Genomic DNA, 18,098 nt, shown 5'->3' on the forward strand with positions numbered 1-18,098 from the left:
AAAGTATTCTGCCAGGGAACGTATGGACACGACAGTAGACATTGCTAATGTCTAATACGTTTAGCAATGGATTGGTAACGTTAACTAGCTAGCTTGGTATCAGCTGGCTGTGACGTGGATTAGGCAACAGCTCTGAAAGACAGGCATTCTACTGCCTACAGGTAAGTGTAGTTCGTTTTAATGACAAATTAAAAACCTTATAACTACCTTTTTTTCAACAAAATGCTTAAACAATAATGTTAGTGTATAGAAAGGAACTCATTTTGTGCAAAAATGAAAGCTTTTCAATTTCCATGCGACAGAAATATAATCCATTTTCCAAATGATGAATCCCTATACGGGTAGAACAACCAGTGACGTCAGACTACACCTCCCTATATGCATAATCCTATGGATCTGTAAGGAGCATGCCAACATTATGGGAAACACTATCCAGCTGCAAACTAGCCTAGCTTAGCAAAAATGAATGGAAGCGGATAAGGACCACTAGCCTAGCTGTTAGTCCGTATCCGCTTCCATTAATTTGTGCTAAGCAAGGCTAAATTGCAGCCAAACAGCTTTCTACTAAACGCACAGAAAGGAAATTGGGATATATCGTCTTGTCTGACTCTGGAGAAGTTGTTGGCGTGTTCCTTTAATAATCCTAGTCTTACCGAGGAGGTTTGCACAAACCACAACTTTCCTGTCACACAAAGCCTGAACTAAACATATTGGTACATTTTAAACTTTTGACATTGGCTGTGTCTGTAATTGGACAAAGCAACTTTTTCTTTATTTTTTATATAGCATTAGACATGCTATAAAATCCAGACACAGACTACATTATTTTCATGCAGGTTATCTTTAGAAATATGGCCGTAACATTCAGGAGGCTAAAGGAAGACAGGTCAGGATATATCTTTAAAATACTAGGCTATAGACACCTAAGGCTATGGTTGCAGAACTCTTAGAGCAATAGGTGAGTCTGACTCTTTTAACCACCAACACCTACTAGACTAGAACGTATGACGTATATCATGCCAGTTAGGGTACAGACCCTCACCTGCACCTTGTGTATATTGTTTAGTTTTACTCATAGTATATGTTCAGATTAAATTTTTTCAATATTTATTATAACATATATAACCGATAGGGCATGCAGAGCCTCATCTGCACCTTTGTTTACATATATTTATATTCAGATTTAATTGTATTGCCTATATTTAGGTATTTCTTCCATTACCCTGCTCAAACCTGTAACTCCCCCATGCTGCTATGGCGCCCGAATTTTCCCCAAGGGGATCAATAAAGGAATATCTTATTTTATCTTAACCCAATATTGTTTTCACAACATCAAAGGGAAGACTTTTGGCAAAAATACAAATTTGTTACAATCAGTGTCTTTTTACAATCTCACACATTTTATTTCAACTTTTTTTCTTTTTCTAACATGGATAAACAGTCCTATAGTTTTATTAAAAAAAAAGTACAAATAAAAGCAATGCAGTCAGTTTTTAGTTTATTATCGACAAAAAAAAGAAAGAAACTTTACATATAAAAACAATAATTCACATGCCCTACACGCCCCAAACACCCAGACCCTACCAGCACGCTGACAACCCAAACACCCAAACCCTACGCCCACAACCACCCATCTAACCAATCACACCTCCCACCAAAAATATAAATAGTAGTAGTTATCCCTAATTCAAACCATACATAACAACATAACCCATAACATAATACAATTAAAATGGAATATAACAATACACTTTAAGACTAAGGACAAATTTAACTAAACTATACTCATAATTAAAGAACAGGTGCAATAACCACTAACAATCATCCAACATACATTTATTTTAAAATATTCTTTTGAAAAAGGCACTTAGATCCAGCATTCATTATGCCACCTGGTAACCCATTCCACTTTGCACATGCTCTATACAAAACTGTATTCTGCATGATACAGGTTCTTGGTGAAGGTACCACAACATGCCTCGTTGTTACCTGCATGGTACAGGTTCTTGGTGAAGGCACCACAACATGCCTCTCCATTACCTGCATGGTACAGGTTCTTGGTGAAGGCACCACAACATGCCTCGTTGTTACCTGCATGGTACAGGTTCTTGGTGAAGGCACCACAACATGCCTCGTTGTTACCTGCATGGTACAGGTTCTTGGTGAAGGTACCACAACATGCCTAGTTGTTACCTGCATGGTACAGGTTCTTGGTGAAGGCACCACAACATGCCTCGTTGTTACCTGCATGGTACAGGTTCTTGGTGAAGGTACCACAACATGCCTAGTTGTTACCTGCATGGTACAGGTTCTTGGTGAAGGTACCACAACATGCCTAGTTGTTACCTGTCTATCTGTATGTCATGTATGTCATATGTTATGATGAATTGAAAATGGGGGACCCTGATGTAAACAAGACGAAAGTCTTTCTCTGGTCTGCATCCCCTTAACAATTGTATGTATTGAGCTGTACTGTACTGTACCCATTCTGCAATCTGTTAATAAACTTTTCAATCAATCAATCAACCTGCATGGTACAGGTTCTTGGTGAAGGCACCACAACATGCCTCTGTTACCTGCATGGTACAGGTTCTTGGTGAAGGCACCACAACATGCCTCTGTTACCTGCATGGTACAGGTTCTTGGTGAAGGCACCACAACATGCCTCTCCGTTACCTGCATGGTACATGTTCTTGGTGAAGGCTGCACAACATGCCTCTCTGTTACCTGCATGGTACAGGTTCTTGGTGAAGGCACCACAACATGCCTAGTTGTTACCTGCATGGTACAGGTTCTTGGAGAAGGCACCACAACATGCCTCGTTGTTACCTGCATGGTACAGGTTCTTGGAGAAGGCACCACAACATGCCTCGTTGTTACCCGTCTAGTAGTATGCTCATGCAATTCATCAGTATACATAATCCTAGAGTGCAACATTTTAGGCTACTTAATACAAATAGTTAATATGAAAAAAGACAAGGATATTACTTGTGAATCATTCCTCAACTTTTAACCAAAAGAAGATGTTTCTAAATAGACAGCGAAGAAGCAAATGTTGTGGCTACTAAACTACCTTGAATACTTTCATAATAGCACAATACAATTACATGAACACCTTCAAAGTACTTTTAAAATCAATTTTATTTAGCAAAAAAAAAAGTTTTACAGAATATCAAGCATAAGCTTTTACACTTTTCAGTATGGTAAATTGTTAATTTATATAGCGCTTTTATCCAAAGTGCTTTATAATTTTTGTTCCTCACATTCACCCATTCACTCACACATTCACACACCAACGGCGACCATGCAAGGTGCCAACCTGGTCATCGGGAGAAGTTAGGGGTTAAGTGTCTTGCTCAAGGACACTTCAACACGCTGCCTGGGAGGAGTGGGAATCGAACCGGGAACCTTCTGACTACCAGACGACTGCTCTACCTCCTGAGCCACTGTTGCCCCCAACTATATGGCAGCTATATCACACACAGAAATTGTCTAAAAAAAACAAAAAAAAAACACAAATAAATTAACACCTTTGGTAGTTTCAGAAAACATATATAAACAGTTAAATGTCTCCTGTAGGCTGTAAACGAAAATTACTTTCTTAATATCAATGTATTAAAAGACACATGGCAATTTCATTGCAGTCCTCAATGTGGGCAGATGGAGCTGCAAAATAAATATTATAATTTAATTATTAATTACTTTATACAACACTGGTACTTAATCAATAACAACAATAAGAAAATGTTAAATCCTGCTTTTGAAGATTTAGGCCTACAATTTAAAGAATGGCCATTCTGTCATTTGTTCATTCAATAACATACAACTATAATTAATATCTGACAAAAATATTAACCTTCTTACTGTCTTTGACTATTATGTACCTTACCACTATGTACTATCCCTATACCTATCATGCTAATATGTCTATACTACTACCTACTATGTACTACTACAGTATGTTACTATCCCTATACGACTACCTATCATGTTAATATGTCTATACTACTACCTACTATGTACTACTACAGTATGTTACTATCCCTATACGACTACCTATCATGTTAATATGTCTATACTACTATCTACTATGTTACTATCCTTATACTACTACCCATCATGCTAATATGTCTATACTACCATCTACTATGTACTATGTTACTATCCCTATATTACCTACCGTGCTAATATGTCTATACTACTACTTACTATGTGACTATCCTTATACTACTACCCATCATGCTAATATGTCTATAGTACTACCTACTATGTACTATGTTACTATCCTTATACTACTACCTATCATGCTAATATATCTATACTATGTACTATGTTACTATCCTTATACTACTACCTATCATGCTAATATATCTATACTATGTACTATGTTACTATCCTTATACTACTACCTATCATGCTAATATATCTATACTATGTATTATGTTACTATCCTTATACTACTACCTATCATGCTAATATATCTATACTATGTACTATGTTACTATCCTTATACTACTACCTATCATGCTAATATATCTATACTATGTACTATGTTACTATCCTTATACTACTACCTATCATGCTAATATATCTATACTACTATTTACTATGTACTATCCTTATACTACTACCTATCATGCTAATATATCTATACTACTATGTACTATGTTACTATCCTTATACTACTACAGTACCTATCATGCTCATATGTCGATACAGGTTCTTGAGTTGTAATGGGGCTGCGATCCATCGGCTCGTCTCTTACCTTATCAACCGAGCAAGGAGATGAGCATCACTACTCCCATGAACTGAGAGAAGAGGATGACAGGAGTGAAGAAGGACCAGACGGGCCACAGGGCTATGTTGAAACTGGAGGAGAGGACACAAAGAAAGAGAGAACACATGAAACTGTGAGGATAAGGGATGCTTTCTATTTACTGCTGATGTCGTTTCTCAGCACTAAACCTTTAAAGGCACCTGCACAATTGTACAGCCCTGTCCTATATTCTATTCTATTGTAGTTTTATTCCAATTTAGTTTATGATATCCCTCAGAAAATGGCTAAATGTTGCGTAGGTCGAAATTTAGATATTGGCCATTTTGAGTGCTTTGAAATATTCTCTATCTGTCTCCTTATTTACAAAACGTAATCCGACTTTAATTATGTTAATTATTGTTAGATAGTCCGTTTAGAATCAGTCCTTCCGTCAATTATCTCACCTGATCAAACAGGATTTATAAAAAATAGACACTCATTCTTTAATCTCAGACGTTTAGTTAACATCATACATAACCCCTCTATGACCAATACTTCTGAGGCTGTCATATCCCTAGACGCAGAGAAGGCATTCGACAGGGTGGAATGGAAATACCTTTTCTACACCCTAAATAAATTCGGCTTTGGCTCTAAATTCACTACTTGGATACAACTTTTGTATTCATCCCCTCAAGCCTCAGTCAGGACTAATGACACACAATCCAGTTGGTTTCCCCTACAGCGCTCAACACGTCAAGGTTGCCCTTTAAGTCCTTTATTATTTGCCCTCGCCATAGAACCTCTTGCAATAGCACTCCGCCTTAACCCTCTCATCAAAGGTATAGTTAGATACGGCCATGAACATAAGGTATCGTTGTATGCGGACGATTTATTATTGTATACATCTGATCTTTCTGTTTCTGTCCCCGCTGCCCTTATCACTATCGAATCCTTTGGTAGCTTATCAGGCTATAAATTGAACCTTAACAAGAGCGAACTGATGCCACTTAATATAGCCGCAAAAAAGTCTCCTCGTCTACACAATCGGCCATTTAGGATTGCCCATGATGGCTTCACTTATCTTGGGGTACATGTTACAGACAAATTCAACAAACTCTTTCAGGCCAACTTTGCCCCCCTCCTAACTCGTACTAAGGATTTTTGTATCTCTTTCAATGCCTACCTATTTTTCTCCCCAATGCATTTTTTAAGAAAATTGATGGCCTGATTTTGTCTTATATATGGGATAAGAAGCCTCCCAGGATAAGAAAGCAGCTCTTACAGAGGTTATGGTTATGTGGGTGGGTAGGTTTATAGGCAGGTGGGTGGGTTGTTATATATTATTATGTACACAGTATATCCATGTATGTACTGTGTGTATGTATGTTTGTATTAACACGAATCTTTTAATGTATTCTGGTATTTTATAATATGCATATTCTTGTATTTTTGTATGTTTGATTTTATAAAACGGGGGACGTTCTTGATAAGCCTCTAGGCTTCTAACTTCTCCTTCACAATCGTTATAACTTACCGTACTTTTCGCACTATAAGCCGCACCTGACTATAAGCCGCAGCAGCTAAATTGAATGATGTGTACATATATAAGCCGCACTGGACTATAAGCCGCAGGTATTTTAATGTTTAATTACCATATGTAATTAGCATTGGGACACAATACTGTCGGACAAATAACAACCATTAACTCATTTACAAGTTGTATTAAGTTTAGCAAATAAGGGAACAGATAAATAACATTTAAAAAAAAAGCAATATTTAGATGTTTACACTTTCGAGTTTGGTCACGTCGAGTCACATATAAGCCGCACCGTTATATAAGCCGCAGGGTCGAAAAATGGGGAAAAAAGCCGCGGCTTATAGTCCGAAAAGTACGGTATTATGTATTGTTTTTACTTCTGTTTAACTGTGTTAATAAACAAACAAACAAACAAACAAATACTACTGGGCTGCTAACTTTAGGACCGTTCAGTTTTGGCTACAGTGTAGTGGGATGTCCTCACCTCCAGTTTGGCTGGAGATGGAGGCAGCCTCGTCTGTACCGGCATCACTGACCTCTCTCGCCCACGCCACTAGTTTAGGCCCTTATATCCCCTTTACAAAAAATGTATGTGTCAAATCAACAATGAAAATTTGGAACCAATCTAGACGCCACTTTGGCTTTCACGCAACATCTTTTGCTGCTCCGGTGGCCTCAAACCTGGTCTTCCCCCCATCAATGATTGATGTCGCTTTCTCAATATGGACTAGTCTCGGTATTAGAACATTTAAAGATCTCTATATCGACAATACCTTTGCTACGTTCGAACAATTATCGGTTAAGTACGGTCTCCCCAGAAGTATTTTTTTCCGGTTTTTACAGATCCGGAGCTATGTCCGCAGCTTAGATACCCAGTTCCCCATCCTTCCTGGTGAAACACAACTTGACATTTTTTTTACCCCTCTTCCCACTCTAAAGGGCTCCCTGTCGAGAATTTATAGGCAGCTAGGCTCACTACAGCCCACCTCCTTAAATATTATTAAGTCCTCATGGGAGGAGGAATTGGGGGATGAGATATCTGACGACATGTGGGAAAAAGCACTCAAAAAGGTTCACACCTCTTCCATCTGTGCTCGACATGGTCTCATCCAATGCAAAATCATCCACCGAGCTCACTGGACTCCAATGAGACTATCCAGAATTTACAAAAGTGTGAAACCTAACTGTCCACGATGTAATCGGTCCCCAGCAAACCATGTGCACATGTTTTGGAGCTGTCCATCCCTAGTGGATCTTTGGAAAAACATATTCAATACACTCTCTGAAATATGCAATACTCAGGTGGAACCAGATCCTTTGACTGAGCTATTTGGTGTTTCCTCACCCTTATTACAACTGACAAATACTAATAAAGAGGTCTTGGCTTTTGTTACTTTGTTAGCGAGACGGTTAATCCTACTTGAGTGGAAATCCTCCTCACCCCCTTCTCATGCCCTCTGGATTAAATCTATTCTTAACTGTATTAAACTAGAAAAAATCCGACACACACTCCGAGGATCTACAGACAAGTTATTTTCTATGTGGGCTCCCTTCTTTTCCTATGTTGAGAGGATCCACCTTCCCATAGTCCCAGACTGATACTCACTCACACAATACCCTTGGTACACTACTCACCCATCCCTCCCATTCAAACTTTCTCCTTTGATGCACCAAATCAACACCAGAGTTGGTTGACCTATGAATCGCTGTACTCACTTTTTCAAAGGTATCTCTTTATTTAAAAAAATTTAAATTAAAAAATAAAACTAACTTACTTTTTATTTATTATTTACTTTATTATTATTATTATTATTATTATTATTATTATTATTATTATTATTATTATTATTATTATTATTATTATTATTATTATTATTATTATTATTATTATCATATTTTCTTTTAATATATTTCTTATTACCATTACTATAATCTCTCTCTGAAACTGTTTTTTGTTTGTCTTTTAACATGAGGGCAGAAACATTTACACAATCTAATTTAAGTAATCAATAACAGGGTTCCCAGAGACGTTGCAAAATGAAATTCAAGGACTTTTAAGTACTTTTCCAAGCACTATTTTTCATTTTCACAGATGTCACTCGAAGGATACAATTCACTTTTAAATGCTGTTTTTTAAGCATCTTCTTGGCCTGCTTGCCAGCTAGAGCAAGAGCATCACACGCGAAGAAATGAAGAAAAGCAGTTGGAGCGCACAAGAAAGCGACTAGTCAAGATTTTATAAAAACGATTTCTTGATTCAGAACAATTTTATCATGGATGAACAAAACATTCAATGCGAATGGTTGATTTGAATTTCAAGGACTTTTTAAGCACCTTGTTAAAAATGGGCTGTTTTCAAGGAATTCCAGGCCTTGACTTTCTTTTTTTAAGCACTTCAATGACCTTGTGCAAACCCTGCAATAACAAAAACGTGTTCCCCGTGTTGATAATTCTAATATAGTGTTTGGGTGGATCAAGTAAAACAGGACTCATTCTGCTGTCTGGCTGCACATCTTGACAACGAGCTGCGGGATGCTTTCGTATCTTATCTAATTACCGCCTTATATCAAAATGTTGCTCGATTGTAATTATGGAACCTATCCGACATGCTCAAATGATTGCTCTTATGCTTAAGGTCTCCAGAGTGCAGACTGAACTATGGAAAGTCAGCCTTTTGCTTTAATGCCCCAGCTTCTTGGAATGATCTTTAACTCAGTTTGTAAAAATCTTTCATTCAGATCTTTATTTATTTTAATGTGTAATTATCTAAACAGATTTTTATTTCTTTCTGAATTAAATAAAGGTTTGTTTGAATGAATGAATGAATGAATGAACCGAAAGGTCACTGGTTCAATCACTGGAACCAGTAAGGTGGCTATATTCCAGTTGTAAACTGGCAACTGGACAGTGGCTGACATTACATCTACAGTGCCCATCATCTCTGCCAAGGTGTCCTTGAGCAAGGCACTGAACACATAAACTGCTGTAGGGACACTGGACTGTGTCCTTCACCTCTCTGAAGACATGCATGTGTGGGGGTATGGGTATCTAGTCATCTACTTCATGTATTACATACCTTGTCATTTTATTTGGTTGTTTGTTTGATGTGTGTTTTAATTATTTCCCTTCCCTCTGTGATGTATGCATCGTTTTGTTCTTAATTGACCTGCCTGGTTAAATAAAATAAAAGAATATGCGGAAAGAAACATTTAAATTGCCTTGTGAAAATGTACAATAGAGTGTGTTCTTCTGAAGCTTGCCTTTCATCGTGTATAAGCAAGGCAAATATTTAGGATTTTATTTCAAGGAATATTAGAAGACTCAATTGTCATGTTGCACACAGTGTAATTATGAATTGACGTCTTTGTTTATTAGAAGCAGCATCTCTATGACTGGTGATATCATTTAATGAAATTAGTTAGTTATATATTTTCATATTTTTGTTTGCCATTGATCTTTTTCACATTTTAACAAAATGTCAAGGCACACCTGAGCCTCTACACACCGACTGACCATATTCACACAGCGGCCATTTTGCTCTTATGTCATGTCAGGATTTCTCTCCGCCCTGCTCCCACCTTGGGCCATAAGAGCAAATATTTATATATTTTGTATGTCATAAATGTCTGGATGTGACAGTACTGTATATCTGTATGTCGTGTATATCATAAATGTTATGATGAATTGAAAATGGGGGACCCTGATGTAAACAAGACAAAAGTCTTTCTCTGGTCTGCATCCCCTTAACAATTGTGTGTATTGAGCTGTACTGTATTGTACCCATTCTGCAATCTGTTAATAAAGTTTTCAATCAATCAATCAATCAATCAATCATGGCTGCTCTGTGAATATGGTCAAGAGAGAGAGAGAGAGCATTTATTTTTACACTATTGTTTTATGTTTCATTATTTTATTGCAATTATGTGAGAGAAAGATAGACAGAGAAAGGGAGAGAGGGAAAGAGGGAGAAAGAGAGAGAGACACACACACACAGACAGAGAGACAGACAAGAGAAAGACAGACAGACAGACAGACAGACAGACAGACAGACAGACAGACAGACAGACAGAGAGTGAGACAGACAGACAGACAGAGAGTGAGACAGAGAGTGAGACAGAGAGAGATAGAGGGAGACAGAGAGAGAGACAGAGAGAGACAGAGAGGTCACGTAGCACATCTCTGGCATTAGGGAACAGACCACAGCAAGCTGAGGGCTAACAGCCTGTTACCTGCAGGACGCAGCGATGAAGGCAGCGGTGGTGATGGGAGGAATGGCAGGGTACTCCAGGTCGTAGTGCTGGATGCCCTTGAACCACTCCAGGTACACGATGCAGAACGTGGCCAGACCGAGACAGATACCCAGGAGGATCAGACCTACGTTGAACCACCAACTGGAAGACAAACAAAACATGTCTTAAAAAACTGTAGGAAATGGCACGGCATTGGCTGGCTTACTGCTATCTTTTTTAAACAATACATCTACAGAGCTTTTAGAAAGAAATGAACAATACATGAATTTATCATTTAAAAAATGTTAGCAGGTCCGAAATGAATTTTGTGATTTAGGCCTACATGTCATGTACTTCCCATTTCTCCACGTGGAATGCACCTGATTGGATAAAAGTGCCACTAGTTACGAGGTCCCCGTTTCTCTGCTCCCGTTCACAAAAAGAAAATGGCGGCTTGCTTGCTCGTCGACTCTCTTTTTCAACCTAAAGTTGAACCTAAAATATGTTTCTGACAACTAGTGTAAAATAGTTTGTATAAACTAGTTTGACAATTTGATCTGAACTCAGTTCGATGGTACAGCGTTCGCTAATTAGAATAATTATCATACCCTACGGTAGTCTCCAGTTCCTAACACAAACCTTGGTGTCACTACTGTAGTGACTTATCAATTGCAAAGGACAGAACTCAACCCAATCCTTAACCAGCTATACGTAGCTACAGGACAACTGTCTCAATTGCAAATCACTGGTGGCACCATTCATGTTAGGAACTCGAGACTACTGTATGTAATCCTACGTAAGCACACCATTGTTTTGGTCCGACATGCTGGTGCTCTATTGCGACATCTAGTGGCTGAATGTTATCTATAGCACCTTTAATGTGTTATCTTCCTTTATTCGAGTATCTTTGTTACAACCATGGCCGTAGCCAGCTATGAGGTCACCGAGGTGACGGACCTCGGTAACTATTTGTAACTATTAAGAAATAAAAATAAAAATGTCATACAAAAAAACAACCGGCCCACTACTAGGCTGGGACAGCGGCCCATTGGTACTGACTGACACTGGGCTGGCCCAATCACATCTCTTACTAAGCACCCCCCCCCGCCAGTCGTGCAGGGTACATGACTGAGAGGGGGGCTGGTACATGACTGAGATGGGGGCTGGTACATGACTGAGATGGGGCTGTGGTACATGACTGAGGGGGCTGTGGTACATGACTGAGAGGGGGTTGTGGTACATGACTGAGAGGGGGCTGTGGTATATGACAGAGGGGGCTGTGGTACATGACTGAGAGGGGGCTGGTACATGACTGAGAGGGGGCTGGTATACAGGACTGAGAGGAGGCTGGTACATGACTGAGAGGGGGCTGGTACATGACTGAGAGCGGGCTGGCTGGTACATGACTGAGAGGGGGCTGGTACATGACAGAGAGGGCTGGCACATGACTGAGAGGGGGGCTGGTACATGACTGAGATGGGGCTGTGGTACATGACTGAGAGGGGGCTGTGGTACATGACTGAGAGGGGGCTGGTATACAGGACTGAGAGGGGGCTGGTATACATGACAGAGGAGGCTGGTACATGACTGAGAGGAGGCTGGTACATGACTCAGATGGGGCTGTGGTACATGACAGAGGGGGCTGGTAGATGACTGAGAGGGGGCTGGTACATGACTGAGAGGGGGCTGGTACACGACTCAGATGGGGCTGTGGTACATGACTGAGAGGGGGCTGGTAGATGACTGAGAGGGGGCTGGCTGGTACATGACTGAGAGGGGGCTGGTACATGACTGAGAGAGGGCTGGTACATGACTGAGAGGGGGGCTGGTATACATGACTGAGAGGGGGGCTGGTACATGACTGAGATGGGGCTGTGGTACATGACTGAGATGGGGCTGTGGTACATGACTGAGATGGGGCTGTGGTACATGACTGAGAGGGGGCTGTGGTACATGACTGAGAGGAGGCTGGTAGATGACTGAGAGGGGGCTGGTACATGACTGAGAGGGGGCTGGTACATGACTCAGATGGGGCTGTGGTACATGACTGAGAGGGGGCTGGTAGATGACTGAGAGGGGGCTGGTATACATGACTGAGAGGGGGCTGGCTGGTACATGACAGAGGGCTGGTACCATGTATTGTGCATCATTGTAGGTCAAACCATTAAAAAGTTAATTTCCACGGCAGCCATTTTGGATTTGTCTCTCTCACAAATTTCCCCCGCATTTTAAAAAAATACGCCCCGGCTAAATTAGTTTATCAACTCTCCTAGATGACAAATCCATTGAGAAACGAAGTGCCACAGATGACCCAACTAGGTCCATATCGTATCATCATAATATTATTTTTTAAATCATTAGGATAAGGGTTCCCTTGATAAAGATGCATGAAAATGCTGTATAATATACAACACCTGTAGCTCAACTGCAAAAACAGCTTTTTTGATTTTATTAGATTTATTTGGAAATTAAAAACACATCATAAAAACAAATTATCTTGACCAATTTGTATTCCTGAGGATATGACTTAAAAGCATTCATTAAAACACTTATTTCCAAGGTGGTCCTCGATGGAAGACATAAAAACACAGCACATAAGTAGCCTACTCAACTGCTAATTTTTCCTCAACTGCAAAAATGTATGCCTACTTATGTATTAGCCTACAGGCAAAAACACATTCACAACAGGCAGCAAAGTTTATTTTCAGCCAAGTATGGTAATAAGGTAACTATTAGGATATATATGGTATGGATTACTTACTCTTAATAACTTATTACTATCTGTGGTAGCTCTAGTCTCCACCTACACAAATTGTTTTTGTGCTGTCCATTGATCATGCACCTTCACATGGTAGGCACATTAACTGTAGGTCAAACTCCCCAAACAAACACACCATTGATTTAATTGCCATATAAATCACATACAAAGATCTAACTATTACTCCTCTCTGAACATGAATATAAAACAAGGTGATCTATTAACTGTGTAAACCTTATGCAATATTCATCATTGATATTTGAATACTTGAAATCTGTATGAACTGAGTAGTTAGTATCAAATGAAATACGATGGAACAGCTCATGCATTCATTGAATAAACAACTATTCGCTCATTACCAGTATGGTATTGTTTAAATTGTACAGCTTTTTGCACATCTTTGTCAGGGAATTCCAACAATTCTGGACCTGAATGTACCAGTTAATTGTAATCATCTCTCTCTCCTTATGTCTAGTCAAGCCAGGTTGTGGAGGAGAGAGACAGGGATGAACAGGCTATAGACTACTTTGCCCATCCTGAGCCTGCTATGATGCAGGTGTTTTTACATCACCACCCAAAACAAGATTCAGCCAAGAGCGAGGGAGTACACTGGTCAAATCAAATTTATTTATAAGGCCAGACAACACACGTTAATGTCCCCATGGGCCGTACAGGTCTTCTTTAAACAAGTCAAGAAGAAAACATAACAATAAGTCAAGAACAGAACAAGAACACCATAAGGTCCAAAAATGTTTAGATGAATGCAAATAAATGAAAGAATGCAAGCACTCCCAGACATACCCCACGCGAAGGTAAGGAAAAACTCACTAAAACCTAACAATAGGGAAAAAAGCTCCACAGGCAGTGTGGAGGAGAGAAACCTTAGAAGGGCCATTCAAGGGGGGATCTCCCTTCTTAGATGTTGGTGATAGTAGTGTTGCAGACGGACAGTTGGTAAGCATGCACTCATGTGTGTAGTGAAACTGGTCCACTTGTCCATGGCACTTACTACCCAGCTTTGTAGTGGGTTGGGGGAATAGTACAGTAGGTACGCATATTTAAGGGGACCGCAAGGATGCTGTACTGGTGGGTGGTGTCCGACCGATTATAGTGGGCCGGTCTGGGCCAAAGAAATAAATGGACCTCCCTAATTTTTTTTGTTTTTTAATCCCAATGTTAGTCGTTATGCCAATTCCCAATCCCCTTCCTGGTCGCTGCGCACTTACCCCCCCCAGTCCGTCTGGGAGAGTGGAGGCTACCACGTGCTTCCTCCGACACACGTCCAGCCAATCAACCGCTTCTTTTCACCTGGCAGCGCGGATTCTCACTGAGAGGGCGTAGCATGTGGAAGGATCACACTATCCCACTTAGATCCTATCCACGCTTAGCAGGCGCCCCAACCGAACTGTAGGAGTCGCTGTTTACAACGACCCGGACCCACCCCGCCAGCTTCTCCCACCCTCTAATACTGCCAATTGTATTAGTGTGAACGGCCAGCCAAGCTGGTGACAATCCCGGAGCTGTGAGCTGGATTCGAACGGGCGAATCCAGCCGCTCCGGGGTTGGTGACGAACGCAATCTCCGTTACGCCACCTGACTGCCTGGACCTCCCTAATTTCTAAACCCTGGCTACGGCCCTGGTTACAACGTAACCTAAACCAGAAATAATTGCAAAACAGCAGGTGGTGATACTTCACCAACATAAATCAGAGGAGTGACAGCATAAAACCAGTGTTACACTAGCATAGCAAAGGTGGTTGAGTATTAGATTAGATTCAAATGTATTGTCATCATACAGCACAAGTACAGTACAACGAAAAGAGGTTTGGCATCCAACCAGAGTGCAAATCTAATAGTAAAGTGAAACAGCAATGTACAATGTACAGGTGGTTAAACTGGGTACAAAATATACAAATGAGTACTACTGAGTGTAGTGCTAATCAGATGTATGTACAGAGCTGTAGTATTAATATGTACAGTGATACAGGTATAAAGACAGTATGGTAGTAGTCATACTGGCCAGCAGCGTAACTAGTAAGAGTAGGATATGTACAGATATAGATATAGTAAAGGACTATGTGCAGGTAAGTAAAGACAGGCGTGGATATATAATATATGCAGTGAGAATAAATATGTATATGGTATATATTTATTGTATATGCTATCATACAGAGCTATGGGTTATATGAGGGTGTACAATTAAGTATATAGAGGGGTTATATGCAGGTATATTCAGACAAATATATATATATATGCTGTAAATATACAAATGTAAATGTAAATATGCGGTATATAGTTATATACAGCACTGAGTATGCTCTTTGAACAATAACAGAGACTAGCACACCTTTTGATATCGTCATTCTCCACGATGACGAGAAAGAAGTCCACATAATAGGTCACTGCTATGGACACCAGGATCCAGAAGACAGAGTGTCGGTTAATGCGAGGGAGAGGTTTAGCATCTTTCTCCTCTTGGCCTGAAATATAGACGGTAAATGGTAAATTGACTGCATTCATATTTATGCATCACATTCACTCACACATTGACGGCGGAGGCAACCATGCAAAGGTGCCAACCTGCTCATCTGGAGCAGGGGTAAAGTGTCTTGCTCAAGGACACTTCGACACACTGCCGGGAGGAGCGTGGAATCGAACCGGGAACCACTGTCGCCCCGTGTAGAGGAACAAAAAAACAACATGATAGAGGTCAAGAATACTGGCTGTCACTAAATTACTTTATTGAGAATGAGGGCTTCTGTGCTGTGGACCAGTAGTAGTCAAGGAGGTGGGTGTCATGTGAGCTCTTGCTAATTTCTCCTTGCAGTATGAATTGCTACAAATTAAGACATCTCACAGCTTTAGCCAGACTATCTTGAGGTGCCTAAGGGAGCACGGTTATCAAATATTTCTTTCCGTCAAAACCATGGTGTAATTCAGCTGCATCGTACCACGGTGAAAGAGCATATAAAAAGGTCAAAACACTAGAGTGGATTGCATATACAACTGAATATGTTATCAGTTATCTCACCCCGATAGAATGTGGTCAGTCCCCACTTTTCAGGTTTAAGGAGCTTTCGAGGTGAAACAGATAGGTCTTTCATTTTGAGATAAGCTTACCTTCTGCTGAAGCGCTATTAATCTATAACTTAGCGGATGATTAAATGTATCAAAAGGCAGCTGTTGGCTAGTGCAGTGATCAAACAACCAACACCGTCCTCAGCTGAGTTAAAGATGAACCCCATGCCCTGGGTGGTTAGCCTAGTCTACCGAGACCCCCCCTCCCCAAGACCTGTTCTTACCAAATAGGTCATAAAAGAAGCCTGATTGAAATATGAATCATTTAAATTAAATCCCTACAACACAGACATTGACAAAGTAGGTATAATCATTCCGTAGATGATGGGTCTGCTACTTTTGTTATCTGCATAAATGTACACTGGCAGAAATGCACAACTGATTCCTGGGTAGGGCTCAGTAGAGAAGTATAGTTTGCCACTATTGTGTTGCTTGTAGTGCTGACACAGCATTTGCTCAGTCAATTGGTGGATCCTTGCCAGTGAAAGTCTCAAGATGAGACAATTGTCTACTGTCCAAGCAGCTCACAGAGTCTTTTCACAGTGTGCCACTTGTTGCAATGCATGTGCAAACAAAACGTACTGAATGAATGAATGAATGAAAACTTTATTTAACAGATTGCAGAATGGGTACAATACAGTACGGCTCAACTCTTGCCCTCTTTTGTAATATGGCTATTGTTGTAGCCTAAACTATCCAAACCTTTATGAAATTAAAAGTATCAGAAAGACAGTTGATGAAACAAAAGACAGCCGATCTGAAAAGGTAGCTTGCAGGTTTTAAGTCAGATAAGTAGCATCAGGTGATGAATTGAAAATGGGGGGCCCTGATGTAAACAAGACGAAAGTCTTTCTCTGGTCTGCATCCCCTTAACAATTGTGTGTATTGAGCTGTACTGTATTGTACCCATTCTGCAATCTGTTAATAACGTTTTCAATCAATCAATCAATCAATCAGGTTCATCCCAAATTCAGATTTAACGTTCAAGTTGACAATAATTAGCTGAGCTAACGTTAAACAGCAGACTATTACAATATCATGTCTTATTTAGCCAATACCAACGTCAATAGCCGTAACGCTATCTAGCGACGGTTATATGTTTATTAGTATTACAGTTAACGTTTGCAAACTAACGTTAGACATCAAACCATTGTGATCAGCTAGCTAAAAAGATAAACAAAAAAGGTAGCGTTACTCTTTCCGTCTTGGTCAAACGACTCAGTTCCTTGCATAAGAAGTTCAGCATCTCTCTTGAATCTATTTCGCAAAGTTACCAGCTCACTGTCATTGAACATTTTAGTTCTGGACAGTTTTCTCCTCAGATTTCTGTCAGTTGGCTCTGGATAACTTCCGTCTCGAATACAAGTCCCCTTTTTATGACGTGTTAAATAATAAAAAGCGACTTGTAGTTTTGTTAAATCACATACCAAGGTCCTTATGAAGATTATATTTGTCATACAAAACCCTGGGTACTACAAAATTCTGTTTCATTCTTATTAATATATTATCTCATTATATACTGTCTCTGGTATTACTGCACTAGACCATTTGTCATGAGCTACATTGAGTGCAGGATTCACCTACCAAGGTCCCTATGAAGATTATATTTGTCATACAAAACCCTGGGTACTACAAAATTCTGTTTCATTCTTATTAATATATTATCTCATTATATACTGTCTCTGGTATTACTGCACTAGACCATTTGTCATGAGCTACATTGAGTGCAGGATTCACCTA

At 39.9% G+C, this 18,098-nt stretch overlaps 1 protein-coding gene across 2 annotated transcripts; it reads right to left on the reverse strand.

Annotated features, from left to right (window-relative positions):
• Positions 1–1,797: 1,797 nt before the first annotated feature.
• tmem128 (transmembrane protein 128) lies at positions 1,798–17,700 on the reverse strand. Of its 2 annotated transcripts, none has more exons than XM_084316615.1 (5): positions 17,554–17,700; positions 15,628–15,760; positions 10,523–10,684; positions 4,766–4,869; positions 1,798–3,492 (listed from the first exon to the last, which is right to left on the reverse strand). In XM_084316615.1, the coding sequence occupies exons 1-4, from the start codon at positions 17,651–17,653 to the stop codon at positions 4,770–4,772; spliced, it is 495 nt and encodes a 164-aa protein (XP_084172741.1). In that variant the 5' UTR covers positions 17,654–17,700; the 3' UTR covers positions 1,798–3,492; positions 4,766–4,769. The 2 variants fall into 2 exon arrangements, with proteins under 2 accessions (XP_084172741.1, XP_084172740.1); XM_084316614.1 differs by having other exon boundaries at positions 1,798–3,666.
• Between the last annotated feature and the right edge of the window lie 398 nt (positions 17,701–18,098).

The sequence above is a fragment of the Notolepis coatsorum genome (genome assembly GCF_963971535.1).
Source record: "Notolepis coatsorum genome assembly, chromosome: 6".
Classification (NCBI taxonomy): Eukaryota; Metazoa; Chordata; class Actinopteri; order Aulopiformes; family Paralepididae; genus Notolepis; species Notolepis coatsorum.